Raw genomic sequence first — 15,004 nt, forward strand, 5'->3', positions numbered from 1 at the left:
AGGAATACATTTACAGACGGTGATCAGATTTCTGATTTAGAAAAATACTTGCTGATGATTATGCTAGTGGCACAGAAGACCGAGCAGAATGAGAAGAGAATGCAGGCAGAAAGGGCATTGAGAAGGCAGTGGCATTATTTGAGGTGAGAGATAAGGTGGTATCAGTAAAGAGGAAAGGCCAAGGACAGATTCCAGAGAGTAATTCTGGGATTGGGGTTGAAGGTAATTGAGGTATCTAGCTTGATGCACCATGTGGATCTTGGGACATACTATTAATATAGATAAGTAATTAGGTGGAACAAACCTTTTTGGAGATAAAATTCAGTTTTAGATTTGTTGCTATCCATTAAAGTTATCCTAGGATATACTTGGGTAGAAACATTCAGACTATAGTTGGGGGGTGGAAATTCTGCTTTTAGCTTTATCATTATTTAATGACAGCTGAAACCAAGAACAAAAATGATCTTAATCAAGGAGGATGTAAATGTTGAGGAAAGCAAAAAGAGAAGCTTAAATAAGAAAAGGCTGATAATCAGAAGGAAAAATCATATTTTAAGAGATGAAAGATGACTAGAAATGATGTCAGCTCTATGCCGTAAGTTTTTTAAAAAAATATTTTATTTATTTATTCATGAGAGAGGCAGAGACACAGGCAGAAGGAGAAGCAGGCTCTATTCAGGGGAGCCCGGAGTGGGACTTAATCCCAGGACTCTGGGATCATGCCCTGAGCCAAGGGAGATGCTCAACTGCTGAGCCACCCAGATGTCCCTATGCTGTAAGTTTTAGAAAACATTCTTTACATGTTTGTAGTAAGAGATCTTATCAGTTTAGTGATAAATTAGAGAAAACAGAATGACTAAAATTGCACATAATTAACTTTGGACATTCAATGATTTTTCGATACAAAGATCTAGACCAGTAGAATAGAGTGGTCTGACTTCAAGGAGTTTGCCATCTATACAAGTTAAGAGATTAATTATATGGGGGCACCTGGCTGGCTTGGTTGGTGGAACATGCGACTGTTGATCTTGGAGTTGTGAGTTCCAGCCTCAGGTTGAGTGTAAAGATTACTTAAAGGTAAAAATCTTTAAAAAAATAAATGAGAATGAGTATATGATGAAAAGATGACAATGATGATGATGATTACCTCTACCAGGTACTTGTGTCATTTACTCTTCATAAAACAATTCTGCAAGGGAGTGTTATTAATATTACTGTATTTTACAAATGAGAAAACTAAGGCATAGAGAGATGAACTAGCCTGTCCACAGCATCTAGTAAGAGCCAAGATTTTGGTCCAAGAGTTTAAATGCAGAGACTATAAATCACTATCTCTTTGATTTTAATAATAGTTCAGAAATTTAAAGATTAAGTTAGTGTATGTGTATATATATGTGTGTGTGTGATATATATGTGTATATATCTATATATTTATATATATCTATATATCTATATCTATATATCTTTGAAAGTTTACTCACAGGTATTAAGCACTTTCTAAATCTTTACCCATCATCATCTTCATCGCCCAAGGTTACACAGCCATTTTGTGGAGTCTGGATTCTAATACAAAATTCATTCTTATCCCTTATTATGTATTGGAGTTAGCCGAGGGTATTACAAGAGCACACAGGAGCACCTGATTTCAAGAGTGAGAACAGGGTAACGTGCGGTGTCAAGAAACCTTTTAGTAAGAACGACAGCGCAGTGTTATGAACAAGTAGGTGGAGGAAGAGTATGAATGCGTAGAAAAGAGAGGCAGTTGATCAAACAGCATGTCTATAATTTAAAGGTGGTCGGGCCTAGGCTACAATGGAATGGGCAGTGGCGGGGAATGAGGCTGAAGAGACTTCATACCCCATTCCACACTGTATGATTTTGCATTTCATCCCTTAGGAAACGTCACTGAACAATGCTACTGGAACACACGCGGGCACAAAGCTGAAGGTGCACCACGGAAGTCAACAGAGAATTGGCGGGGCGAGTCAGTGTGCGAAGCGGAGGGCAAAAACGTAATACGGTGGGCGCAAAAGCCGCAAGCCGGTTGCACGTTCCCGGGGGATGGAACCGGCGGGGCGTGGAGGTAAGCGCTGCACAGCCCTACGCCCGCAGCGAGGCCTGCAGGGCGTCTCTGGTTTCCGGCGTCCTCCGTTGCTAAGGAAGACCGGAAGCGCCCTTCCGCCCCGCCCCGCCAACCCTAGAGTCCCGGAAGCCCAGGGAGCCGAAGTGACGGGAGGACGGAGCGACGGCCGGTGGGTTCGCGGTAAAATGACGACTTTGGTGCTGGATAACGGAGCCTACAATGCCAAAATCGGTTACAGCCATGAAAACGTGTCGTAAGTGTTCTCTCGCTCCTCAGCACGAGCCCGACGTCTGGTGGCTTCACAGACTCGGCTTCCGGTCGGGAGCGCAGTAAACTGCAGGTGGCCCTCCGTGGCCCTCACCCGCGCCGTAGGGATGCTCCGACTGGAGCCGGGAGGCTGGGATGCTTTCCACTGCAGTTGTGGCGGTCACGTAGGCCACGCGGCCCCGGAAGTGGGACGTGCGTTTCCTTTGGTACAGGAAATCGTTGAGGAAACTAGGCTTCTTTGAGAAGCGGTGCTCGACGAAGCGGTGCGTCCCCGAAGTTCAGGAACCGCAGGAAGCGCGGACATGTGTGTGCATATGCACATTCTTGAGGGCACTGCCGCGGCTTTCACCAGATCCTCAGTGGGTCCTGTGACCCCAGAAGCGCTTAAAAACGACCTACTGGTTGGAGACGTTGAAGGCTTCGTGCCTAAGCCCCTTGGTGTGCCTTGGCCGACCTGGTTGATAGACTTGATTTGACGGAATCACTACAATGGCATTCGTCAAATATATACGTATATAGAGAGAAGAAAAGATGCTTTACTTCTAAAATGTTTACAGAGGATTCTCTGCCCTCTCTTTCTCCTTTTCTTTTTTTTCTTTTTTAAAGAGAACGCTTATAGAAACGTAAATTCTTAGTCTTCCGGAAAATGTTTTTTGGCAATGTGTATCACTGTTTTTATCCTTTGGCCACAGTAGTTCTGCTATCAGTTTCCTAAGGAATAAGTATGAAGGGTTTGATAAGAATAAATACAGGATGCTCTATGTTACAGACATTGTGTATGGTGGGAAAAAAGGAAAAGAAAGCAAGCTGAATAATCAAGAATAGAAAATAGACTAATATTACAGTACAACCATAAGATTGACTGTAGTGCGGTTTTTAAAAATCCCGTCCTCCAATCGCCTGGATGGCTCACGGCATTGAGTATCAGACTCTTGACTTTGGCTCAGATGGTGATGTTAGGGAATGGAATTGAATCACCCCTTGGGCTCTGCCCTCAGCTGGGAGTTGGCCTGAAATTCTCTCTCTCCCTGCACCCTAACCCCCAGCTCTTGCACTCTCTCACTCTCTTGCTTTCTCTCTCTAAAATTAATCTTTAAAGAAAAAAAAAAATCATGTCCTCAAAGCATATTTAAACATGTAGAGAAAATGACAACATAGTATAAATGAAATAAGCAGATACAAAACATGTTTGCAGTATTGTCCCAATATCCTTTCCCTCGCTCCTCCTCTCTCTCTCCCCTCCCCTTCTCCCACTCCTGCACACACATACATGTGTACATGTGTGTATGGTTGATGATGACTTCAGTTTGTCTTCCTAACCAGATTGTAAGCCTGTGGTGGGCGGCAACCATATTAAGAACCACTTTCTCCTTCTGTATCCTATAGCATCCTGCTAATTGAAAATCTTTGGCTTCTTAGATATTTAGTTTTAATGACAAGAATTTTGAAACTGTAAATCTTTTGTCAGAGTGGTATTAAGATTCCCACATTAAAGCCAAAAGGACCAGAACTTTACCTGAGCCCTGTCATCTGGTGGTGGCAGGATCCATACCCACCTGGAAGGATTTTTTAAGGATTACTTGAGAAAGATGAAGGATCCAGTGTAGGATCTCATACATATTAGAACTTTTTAAAAAATGTGTTTTTTTTTTAATTATTTGAAGACAAAATGAGAAACACTGGTTGTGAATATTTTTTTGTCATGGAGGGAGGTGGTTAAGTATACTTTCTAAGTGAGTAGTTAGGAAATAATTATATTATTTCTTTGTTTACAGGGTAATTCCTAACTGTCAGTTCAGGTCAAAAACAGCACGACTTAAAACTTTTACTGCTAACCAGATAGATGAAATAAAGGACCCTTCTGGACTCTTTTACATCCTTCCTTTTCAGAAGGTAATTCAATTATATGTCATTTCTAACAACATAGTCCTAAATGTAAAGACAATTTTTAAATGTATAATTAAGATTTTTTATGTATGGGAATGTTTTTAGAAAAGCTATTTAAATTTTAATAAGATCTTATTAAAACCAAAAATTGAAATTAAATTGTCTTGTTAGCAATAAATGACCATGACTTAGTTACTGTCTGGGGTTCAATCCCAGACCAGACCCTATAGCAGGATGCTATAGGATACTGATTGTGGTACTGAATTTTACTTGTTTATATTAAAGCTAAATGAGATGAACATGTTAAAAAAGTGTAAGTATAGAGTGGCGTCTCCTTAAACAGTGTTTGAGTAGTGAAGGTAACTATAAAGAGCAATTAGTCATTTAGAGTATATTAATGTGATTTTTAAAAATTATTCAAATATTTGTGGTAATTTATACAAGAATTTTTTTAGGGCTACTTGGTGAATTGGGATGTTCAAAGACAAGTTTGGGATTACCTTTTTGGAAAAGAAATGTATCAGGTAACAAATTGGAGTATGTATTCAAATTTCTATTTCCATGCTTTATTCAATGAAAAATTACAGCACCAAAGAATTATTAACTCACGTTAATGCAAGAACCAACAGGATAGGATATAAAGCTAGTTTACACCTTAATATGACTTAAATAAATCTGTTCCACATGGTTACTATGTACTATCACTCATTTTTAGCTTTTAAAATTATATACACTGCCAAAATATATATGTTTATGAAAAGTAATACTTATATACTTATGATTACTTGAGCTAAAATCTGGTAGGGGGGAGAGCATGGTGTGAAGTGAATAGACTTATTATTATTATTTTTTTAAAGATTTTACCCATTTATTCATGAGAGACACGGGGGTGGAGGGACAGAGACACAGGCAGAGGGAGAAGCAGGCTCCACACAGGGAGCCTGATGTGGGACTCGATCCCGGGACTCCAGGATCACGCCCTGGGCCAAAGGCCGGCGCTAAACCACTGAGCCATCCAGGGATCCCCTAGACTCAGAATTTTTACTGAATAGTCTTGTGCTGAAAGTTGGCTCCTACAGGGTCATGAGAACCAATTACATGCATTTCTTCCCAGCTCTGTGTTCAGGGTTTGGTGACTTCAGGATAGCTGGAAATCAACCATGGTGACAGTATCTATAACACAGACCATGGTAAACCCTACAAATCAGGGCTTTTTCTCCCCCTGGAGATCTGGTTGTTGACCATTTACCAGCACACGCTGTAAGATGGGTTGAAGGGGGGATGAAATTGCAAATGTATTGGGCACTATTTCCTCCTAGGCAGTGTCAAGTCATAGAAGGAAGGACTTGTGTGGTGAGGAATACATTTACAGAGGGTGATCAGATTTCTGATTTAGAAAAATACTTGCTGATGATTATGCTAGCGGCACAGAAGACCGAGCAGAATGAGAAGAGAATGGAGGCAGAAAGGGCATTGAGAAGGCAGTGGCATTATTTGAGGTGAGAGATAAGGTGGTATCAGTAAAGAGGAAAGGCCAAGGACAGATTCCAGAGAGTAATTCTGGGATTGGGGTTGAAGGTAATTGAGGTATCTAGCTTTAACTTTAGAATATGTTTCAAAAGTTATATTTAAGTCACTAATATACTGTTCTTAGTTTTGAAGAAGTATAATATTTAAAAATATTATAAATATTTTAGGGATCCCTGGGTGGCTCAGCGGTTTGGCGCCTGCCTTTGGCCCAGGGCGCGATCCTGGAGACCCGGGATGGAATCCCACGTCGGGCTCCCGGTGCATGGAGCCTGCTTCTCCCTCTGCCTGTGTCTCTGCCTCTCTCTCTCTCTCTGTGACTATCATAAATACATTAAAAAAATTTAAAAAAAAACAAATATTTTAAATATATTTAAATATTTAAAATTAAGTAATTGCATATGAATAGAATTTTCATTTTGAAGTGAATTTGAGGTTAAGAGAGTCTGTATGGAACTCAAGATTATTCACATGTCTGCTATTATTAGATCAATTCACCATCTCCTATTTGTTTTCACAGTAAAATATTTTTGTCCACATACCTAAATTGTGAATATTATGTGAGAATTTTGCGCTTTTAATGTATGTAATGTACCTTTAGGTATAGCGAGTGAATTTTCAGTTTTTAATGCTTCTTAAGGGTGTAGGAGAGAATTATGTAAACACTATGCTGCTAAAGCTTCTGGCCATTTGACTTGGAAAACAAAACATCTTTAATGCTTGTAGTTGTATTTTTCATTACTTTTGCACGCTGATCTTCAAACAATTTGATAGTATCATTTTATTAATGCTACCATTAAGAGAGTTAAAATTGAATAATAAAGTGCCTGGATCCTGTAATCAGTCTTCCGGGATTCAAATCCTAGCTATGTCCCTAACTAGTTACATGAACCTTGGTAATGTATTCAACTTTTCTGTACCTCAGTTGGCCAATTAAATGGGGTTAGTAATAAGACTTCTAGGATTATTGTGAGGAATAATATTTTTGTTTATATATGTAAAACAAGTGTTTATGACTACAAAGTTATAAAACTTGTGGAATTTTTTTCTCTCATAGGTTGATTTTTTAGATACCAATATTATTATCACAGAACCATACTTTAATTTCACTTCAATTCAAGAATCAATGAATGAAATCCTCTTTGAAGAATATCAGTTCCAAGCAGTCTTAAGAGTAAATGGTGAGTTAAAGTTTTGATTGCAATTAAGTAATGGGAATACAGACATGAATAGGGTAAAGAGAAACACTTAAAATCCAAGAATATTGGGTGACATTTTTTTAGATTTGAAGGAAATAAAACATGGAATTTAAAAATTAGGTATACTCTTAGAGATTATCTAATCAGACTTTTCTCACTTCATCTTTTTACTAGTTTGGTATTTTCTCCATAATGAAGTTACTAGCCACATACTAGTTTTTTGTTTGTTTGTTTTTTAAAGTAAACTCTGAGGTTCAGACTCACAACCCTGAGATCAAGAGTTACATGCTGTAACGACTGTACCAGCCAGGTGCTCCACTAGCCACATATTTTTAAGTTCTGAAAGATTGTTTCTAAGGAGGTTACCTTTTCTGCCACTGATGTGTTCACTATCATTATTATTGATTGAAATGTTAATAGCTCAGCTGCCAATATGTGGAAAACCAATCTGAAAATATTATCTAGATATTTAGATATATCATTTAGATATTTATATGCTTACTAGTTTATGAAAGGCTAGAATTACATTACATGATTGTACAATGAAAGTACTCAAATATTTAGCTTGCAGAATTTAAGTCTGTATGAGTGATACTATACTATAATGGTTAAGAGCACAATCTCTAGAACAGTGTTCTTCAGGTTGATTTTGCTCCTTGGGATATTTGGCAACGTTGGGAGACATTTTTGGTTGTCACGACTGTGAGGACACAGATGCTGCTAAACATCTTAAAATGAATAGGACAGCCTCCAGCAACAAGAAATTATCTGGCTCAAAATGTCAGTAGTTCTGAGGTTGAGAAACCTTGCTCTAGAATCACTCTAGGTGGTTTGAATCTTGACTGTTACTTTCTAGTTGTATGACATTGAGTATATTATTTAACTTCTCTGTGCTTCAATTTCTTCATCCATAAAATGGAACTGTTGTGAAGATTAAAACACAAATACTCATGGAGTTTTTAGAATTGTGCTCAGCATGTAATAAATGCTCAGTAAAATTATCAACTGTTAAAATAAGTTATGATGTTAAAATAATTAAGAATATTTACTTTTAAAAATTGATCACAAAAATTTTAAGTCATGTTTACCACAAAATGTGATGTTTTAGTTTAAATGCTGCAGAGAGCTTGTGATAGTTATGCATATTATTTTTAATTGACATATAGAAATAAAGGAAAGTTTTTGTCTTTGTGTTTGCCTTAATTTGTTACCTTTCTTTAAGTTACTTTAAATTAAGTACACTTTATATAATCCAGTTTTCTTTATCTTTTTCTGAATAGCTGGTGCTCTCAGTGCGCATAGGTATTTTCGAGATAATCCTTCCGAGTTGTGCTGTATCATTGTAGATAGTGGATATTCCTTTACACATATAGTTCCCTACTGTAGAAGTAAAAAGAAAAAAGAAGCAATTATTCGGTGAGTTGTATTCAATTTTCGTGTTTTTCTTAGGTTAAAACCAAATGAAAGGTGCGATAAACTGAACCAAATTTGAATTCTCCCTTTGTAGGATAAATGTAGGAGGAAAACTCCTAACCAATCATCTAAAGGAGATCATATCTTACAGGTAATATTTAGCTTTAATTCTTTGGGAGGGTTGGCTGCTGGTGATGAACTTTTTAAAGTCATTTAAAACTACTCTGACCATTTAGTTGTAACTTTAGGTGACAATTCTATATCACTGCTTTTAAAAACTATATCACATATATAAATACAGATGATGTTCAAATTGAAAGGCTTTCTAGTGGGGCACCTGGCTGGCTCAGTCTGTCCAGCATGCAACTCTTGATTTCTGGGTCATGAGTCCAAGCTGCACCATTGGTATAGAGCTTACACACACACACACACACACACACACACAAACCCAAAAGCTTTCTAGCATATAAAATGCTAGTGTCCACCAAAATTTGGATATTTCCAAATTCTAGGGAGTTAAGTATGTTTAGTATCTTAAAATTCTAGAAGTTATAGCAGTTTATAAATGTTATACATTATAAAACAAATTAAAAATGCATTTAAGGAAATAGGGTTTTCAAAGGAAAATAAATCTCTATGCCCTCTTTCTTTCTCTCATGTCCATTTCACACAAAGTATGGTCTTTAAACTGTATTTATCGTTTATAGTTTTAGTCTCTATGACTCTTAATAATGTATTGTTATTTTTGTTTGTGGATTAACCAATATTAGTTGACTATCCATCATTAAAAGATGAGGAATTAGCGTACTTTGCCACATCCCAACTCTTCTTGCTTTCCTATGTTTATTTATAAATTTAATTTATGCTATTATTTTAAATTTTATTTTGTTTAAAAACTTAAGTGTGATTTTTTTTTTGTTTTGTAAGTAGAATTGTTAAATCTCAATTTCTCACTACATTAACTTTGGCTAGTATGACACCGTCAGTATCTCTTAGCTCCCCTCTATATCAGATGAGAAAATAAGTGAATCTGCATTTCCTTCTGCCTTTCCTCCCATGTTTTCCTTCTTTCTTCTGTCAGGTGTACCATTATTTTTTTAAACAGCTTTATTGAGATCTAATACATACCAGAAAATTCATCCATTTAAAGTGTACATTTTCAGTGGATTTTAGTGTATTAGAACATTTTTAGAACATTTTTGTTACCCTCAAAAGAGACCTACTCCCCTATCCATCCTACCCAGCTCTAGCACATTTGTAAAAGACTTTTTATTTTACGATAATCACAGACTGAGGAAGTTGTAGAATAGTGTGGAGAGCCCTGTGTAACCTTAGTAACATCTCAATTAACTAATACAATATCAACATGATAAAATTGACACTAGTACAATATTATTTTCAATTTTCACCATTTTTTACATGCATTCATGTGTACATCTATGCGATTTTATCCCATATATAGATTTATCTAAGCACCACTGAAATCAAGCTGTAGAACTATTCCATCACTCTAAAGGAACTCCTTTGTGCTACTCCTTTTTTTTTTTTTTTTTTTTTTCATTTTTTAGTTGTTTATTAAGAGAAACTATTCCATAACCCAGTGTTCGTGTTTCATAGCTCAGGAACACAGGACAGTCAAGCTTCAATGAAACACAACCCAAAGAAATTCTTTATATTCCAAATTCACTTTGCACTCTGAAAGATACCAGCCTTCTTCATCTCCTCAAAATCTTTCATAGAATCATAATTTCTGTAGAAATCTGCATATGCCTTCTTTCTTGGTTCAGCCACAGCAAACTTATAAAAAGCTGCAACCCCCAGGGATACAGCGAAGGCTCCAACGATATGAAATCGCAGACGCTTGGCCAGAAGGCCTCGCATCTGAGGTTTCGTTAAAGCACTTGAAGTCATGGTAGTTCTTCTCCTTCACACCTACCTCAAACCTGACGTCCTTCCTAACAGAAATGGACGGCGCCCGAGCAGTGCCTGTGCTACTCCTTTACATTTGCTTTCTCACCATGTCCTTCTCTCCTGGCAATCTCTAATTTGTTTACCATTTCTATGGTTGTTATTTCAAGAAACAGAATCCTATAGTATATAACCTTTGAACAGTGACTTTTTTCATTAAACATAATGCTGTGTGATTTCTTCTTAATTATTGAGATAACATTTATATATGACTTTTTACTAAAGTGAAGTCTTCTTGCCTTGTTGTTTATACATCAATTCTAACAGCAAAAGGCTCATGAGTAGCATATACAGTAGTATGATTATGTGAATGTTACTCATTGTAGAACCAGACAGAATTGGGCTCAGTTTCAAAAAGTTTGGATATTTAGTCCCCCTATCCCCATCAGATTGGAAAGACCACATTTGAAAGGCAGAGAAAGTTGAGACAGATGAGGATGTTAACCAAAACCCAGGTCCCCCCCACATACAACTTTGTTAATAAAACAAAATTTTTATTGAGGTAAAACATACATATAGAAGTTTACAAAACTTGAATGTACAATTCAGTGAATCTTTAAAAACTGAATATACCCAAGTAACCAGAACACAGTTCAGGCAGACTATATTACCAGCACTCCAATCCCTCTTTGTCCTCTTCTGGTCTGGAAAACCACTGATTTCAAGCATTTGTAAACAAAACTAATGTCAGTGTAAACCTGAGAAATCAATTTGAAGCAGATATGACACTGAGTTGTTATCTTTAATATATTAAGGGCTCTTCTCAGTTAAGAAAAGCACTACCTTGGTATAAAATAACGGGTTACTAGACGATTCTCAGAAAACAAATGGTCAGTGATACAGATAGATAATTATTAGGGTTACATATAGTCAAAGGATACAAATGGATAATTCTCAGACATAGAAAAATGTTAAACATCTGTAGTAATTATTACAAATTCAGTTAAAATATTTATTGAGCATTTATTTAGGAGGTTGGGATATATTGAGTTAACAAATAAGAATTCCTCTATAGGGCAGCCTGAGTGGCTCGGCAGTTTAGTGCCCTTTCAGCCCAGGGCGTGATCCTGGAGACCAGGGATCGAGTCCCATGTCGGGCTCTCTGCATGGAGCCTGCTTCCCCCTCTGTCTGTGTCTCTGCCTCTCTCTCTGTCTCTCATGAATAAATAAATAAAATCCAAAGAATTTCTCTATCATGACACTGCTATTAGAAAAACACAAATTAAAATACCACGATTTTTATGATCCAAATTAATAGAATTTTTTTTCAAAAGATGATATTGCAAAAAAAAAAAAAATGTTGCAGATTGTGATGCTGGCTGCTGATCAGAGCATACCTTGAAATAACTTTTCTGGTAAACAGTTTGGCAATACACCAAGGTAGTAGAAGTATTTCAAGTTCTGTGTCCTAGAGTATGAATAAATAATGAGATAATCCAAGATACAGATAAAAGTACCTATATTGCATTGATTTTGAGTTATACTTTTCTCACATCTCTAGTTGGAATGGATCTTCCAATTGTTGGTACCTTAGAATTGTCATAGTTTAATTATCCTCTTTTCTTTGGTGCAATAGTAAATCTTAAAGAAGGTAAAATATGGTGTATATGGAGATAACAGAAAGCAAAAAGAAGCAATAATGTTTTTTACTTATAAGGGCTATGCTAAACACTTTACATGTATAATTAGAATCATTTACTTCTTACAGATGTATTAAGTCGGTGATCTGATTATTATAACCCTTTTAGAGTTGAAGAGATTGAGTCCCAAAGAAGTAAAATAACTTGGTTGCTGAAATGTGATTCAGCCAAAGTCTCTAGGGCACCTGGCTCGCTCAGTTGGTAGAGCATGTGACTCTTGGTCTCAGGCTCATGAGTTCAAGCCTCATTTGGGGCATAGAGCCTACCTAAAAAAACCCAAAAAGCAACAAATCCATAATCACAAACACACAAGTATCTTTCCCCTTGATATAAATTTCCAACACCAGGAACATTAATAAATATATTTTAATAGATTAGGTTCCTCTAATAAATATTATGGGGCAGTAAATAACCATATTTTTGAAGAATGATAGCATATGAAAATGTGAGATAACATTTAGTCTAAAACAAAAAGTGTATGTAGTATATATGGGTAAAGATAAATATTCAAAGGAAATAACTTCACATTTTTGTTTATCCTTTTCTTGTATGTTTTTTATTGAAGTATAGTTGACACACAATGTTACATTAGTTTTAGGTGTACAATACAGTAATTTGACAACTCTATACTTTATGCTGTACATATTATAAACATAGCTACTCTCTGTCACCACACAATGCTATTATAGTACCTTGACTATATTCCTTATGCTGTACCTTTCATCCCTGGGACTTACTAATTCCATAACTGGAGGACTATACCTTCCACTCCCCTTCACCTGTTTTGCTCATCTCCCTACCCTCTCTCCTCTAGCAACTGCCAGTTCTCTATACATATGGGTCTGTTTTTGCTCTGTTTTGTTGTTTAGATTCCATATATAAGTGAAATCCTTATCGTATTTGTCTTTCTCTGACTTACTGCATTTTGCATAAAACCTTCTAGGTTCATCCATGTTGTCACAAATGGCAAGATCTCATTTCTTTTTTAGGCTGCTTAATATTCCATTGTGTTTATGTGTGTGTGTTGGTGTGTGTGTGTGTACCTGTACATACTATGTTTTCTTTATTCATTTACCTATCATTGGACACTTGAGTTGCTCCCATATTTTTGCATTATAAATATGTTATAATAAACAACAGTGAATATATTTTTTATATGTTTTTGGTTTTTTGGGGGTAAATACCTAGTAGTGAAATTACTGGATTGTATGGTATTTCTATTTTTAATTTTTTGGAGGAATCTCCATATTGTTTTCCACAGTGGTTATACACCAGTTTGTGTGAGTTTTTCTTTTTATACATTATTGCCAACATTGTTATTTCTTCTCTTTTTGATACTAGCCATTCTGATAGATGTGAGGTGATATCTCCTTGTTTTGATTTGCGTTTCCCCGATGATAGTGATGTTGAGCTGGCCATCTGTATGTTGTCTTTGGTAAAATTTCTATTCAGGTCCTCTGCTTATTTTAATCAGATTATTTGGGGGTTTTTTGGTGTTGGGTTGTAAAATGTCTTTATGTATTTTGGATATTAACCCCTTATCAGATATATCACTTCAGATAAATCCTTTGTAAATATCTTCTCTCATTCTTTTCATTTTGTTAATTGTTTCCTTCACTGTGTGAAAGACTTTTATTTTGGTGTGCTCCCAGTAGTTTATTTTCACTTTCATTCCTTTGCGTGAAGAGACATATGTAGAAAAATGTTGCTAAAGCCAGTGTCCAAAACTGCCTATGTTTTTTGTAAGGAGTTTTATGATTTCAGGTCTCACATCTAGGTCTTTAATCCATTTTGAGTTTATTTTGTTTGTGTGGTGTAATAAAGTGGTTTAGTTTCACTGTTTGGCATGTATCTGACCAATTTTCCTAGCACCGTTTATTGAAGAGGTATCTTTTTCCCTATTATATATATTCTTGCCTCCATTGCTGTAGATTAATTGACCATAGAAGCATGGGTTCGTTTCTGGGTTCTATGCTATTTCATGGAGCTATGTGTCTGTTTTTCTGCCAGTACCATACTGTTTTGATGACTATAGCTTTATAGTGTATCTTGAAATCTGGGATTATGATACCTCCAACTTTGTTCTTTTTCAAGATTGCTTTGGCTATTCAGAGTCTTTTGTTATTCCGTATTAATTTTAGGATTATTTGACCCAGTTCTCTGAAAAATATTGTTGGTATTTTGATAGGGATTACACTGAATCTGTAGATTGCTTTGGACATTTTAATAACACGAATTGTTCTAAGCCATGAGCATGGAATATCTTTCCATTTGTTTGTGTTTTCTTCAGTTTTGTTTCTTTTCTTTTTTTTTTTTTTTAAGGTTTTATTTATTTATTCATGAGAGACAGAGAGAGAGGCGCAGAGACACAGGCAGAGGGAGAAGCAGGTCCCATGCAGAGAGCCTGATGTGGGACTAGATCCTGGGTCTCCAGGATCACACCCTGGGCTGAAGGCGGCGCCAAACCGCTGAGCCACCGGGGCTGCCCATTCAGTTTTGTTTCTTAAAGTATCTTTGTTTTCTTCATTAAGCCTGTGTTTCTTAGGTTCACTCATCAAATATTTATTAAGCATCTACCGTGGTACCAGGTACTGTGTGCTGACTCACTACTATAATTAGAAAAGAGGGAGATCCCTGGGTGGCTCAGCGGTTTAGCACCTGCCTTCAGCCCAGGGCATGGTCCTGGAGTCCTGGGATCGAGTCCCCTGTCAGGCTCACTGCATGGAGCCTGCTTCTCCCTCTGTCTCCGTCTCTGCTTCTCTCTCTCTCTGTGTCTCTCATAAGTAAATAAACAAAATCTTTAAAAATAATAATAATAACAATTAGAAAAGAAAGTGCAGAGTTAAGTCATTTTAGCAAGATTCTATTCAGAATGATTGGAGGGAAGTTGCTAACTGGATAACATTACCTAACTTAAAGCCTTCGTTTTCAGTTTCTTTCTGCAAGCTGGACTAATAGTTGACCTCAGAGAGATAATGTGGAGATTAAATAAAATGGAAGTGTGATTATTCTATGAAGTT

The 15,004-nt window shown here is 36.7% G+C and overlaps 1 protein-coding gene across 3 annotated transcripts in view; it reads left to right on the top strand.

Moving 5' to 3' along the window:
* ACTR6 (actin related protein 6) overlaps nucleotides 1–15,004 on the top strand; it is a 29,440-nt gene that overhangs the window by 3,268 nt on the left and 11,168 nt on the right. For 2 of the 3 annotated variants that reach the window (XM_038558779.1, XM_038558777.1), the window contains exons 2-7: nucleotides 1,897–2,336; nucleotides 4,126–4,243; nucleotides 4,693–4,761; nucleotides 6,822–6,945; nucleotides 8,244–8,379; nucleotides 8,471–8,527. In XM_038558779.1, the coding sequence (XP_038414707.1) occupies nucleotides 2,062–2,336; nucleotides 4,126–4,243; nucleotides 4,693–4,761; nucleotides 6,822–6,945; nucleotides 8,244–8,379; nucleotides 8,471–8,527 (779 nt within the window). In that variant the 5' untranslated portion in view covers nucleotides 1,897–2,061. The remainder of the gene's footprint in view (nucleotides 1–1,896; nucleotides 2,337–4,125; nucleotides 4,244–4,692; nucleotides 4,762–6,821; nucleotides 6,946–8,243; nucleotides 8,380–8,470; nucleotides 8,528–15,004) is intronic. The other variant, XM_038558778.1, reaches the window with a different exon arrangement.

The sequence above is a fragment of the Canis lupus genome, chromosome 15 (genome assembly GCF_011100685.1).
Source record: "Canis lupus familiaris isolate Mischka breed German Shepherd chromosome 15, alternate assembly UU_Cfam_GSD_1.0, whole genome shotgun sequence".
NCBI classification, from domain to species: Eukaryota; Metazoa; Chordata; class Mammalia; order Carnivora; family Canidae; genus Canis; species Canis lupus.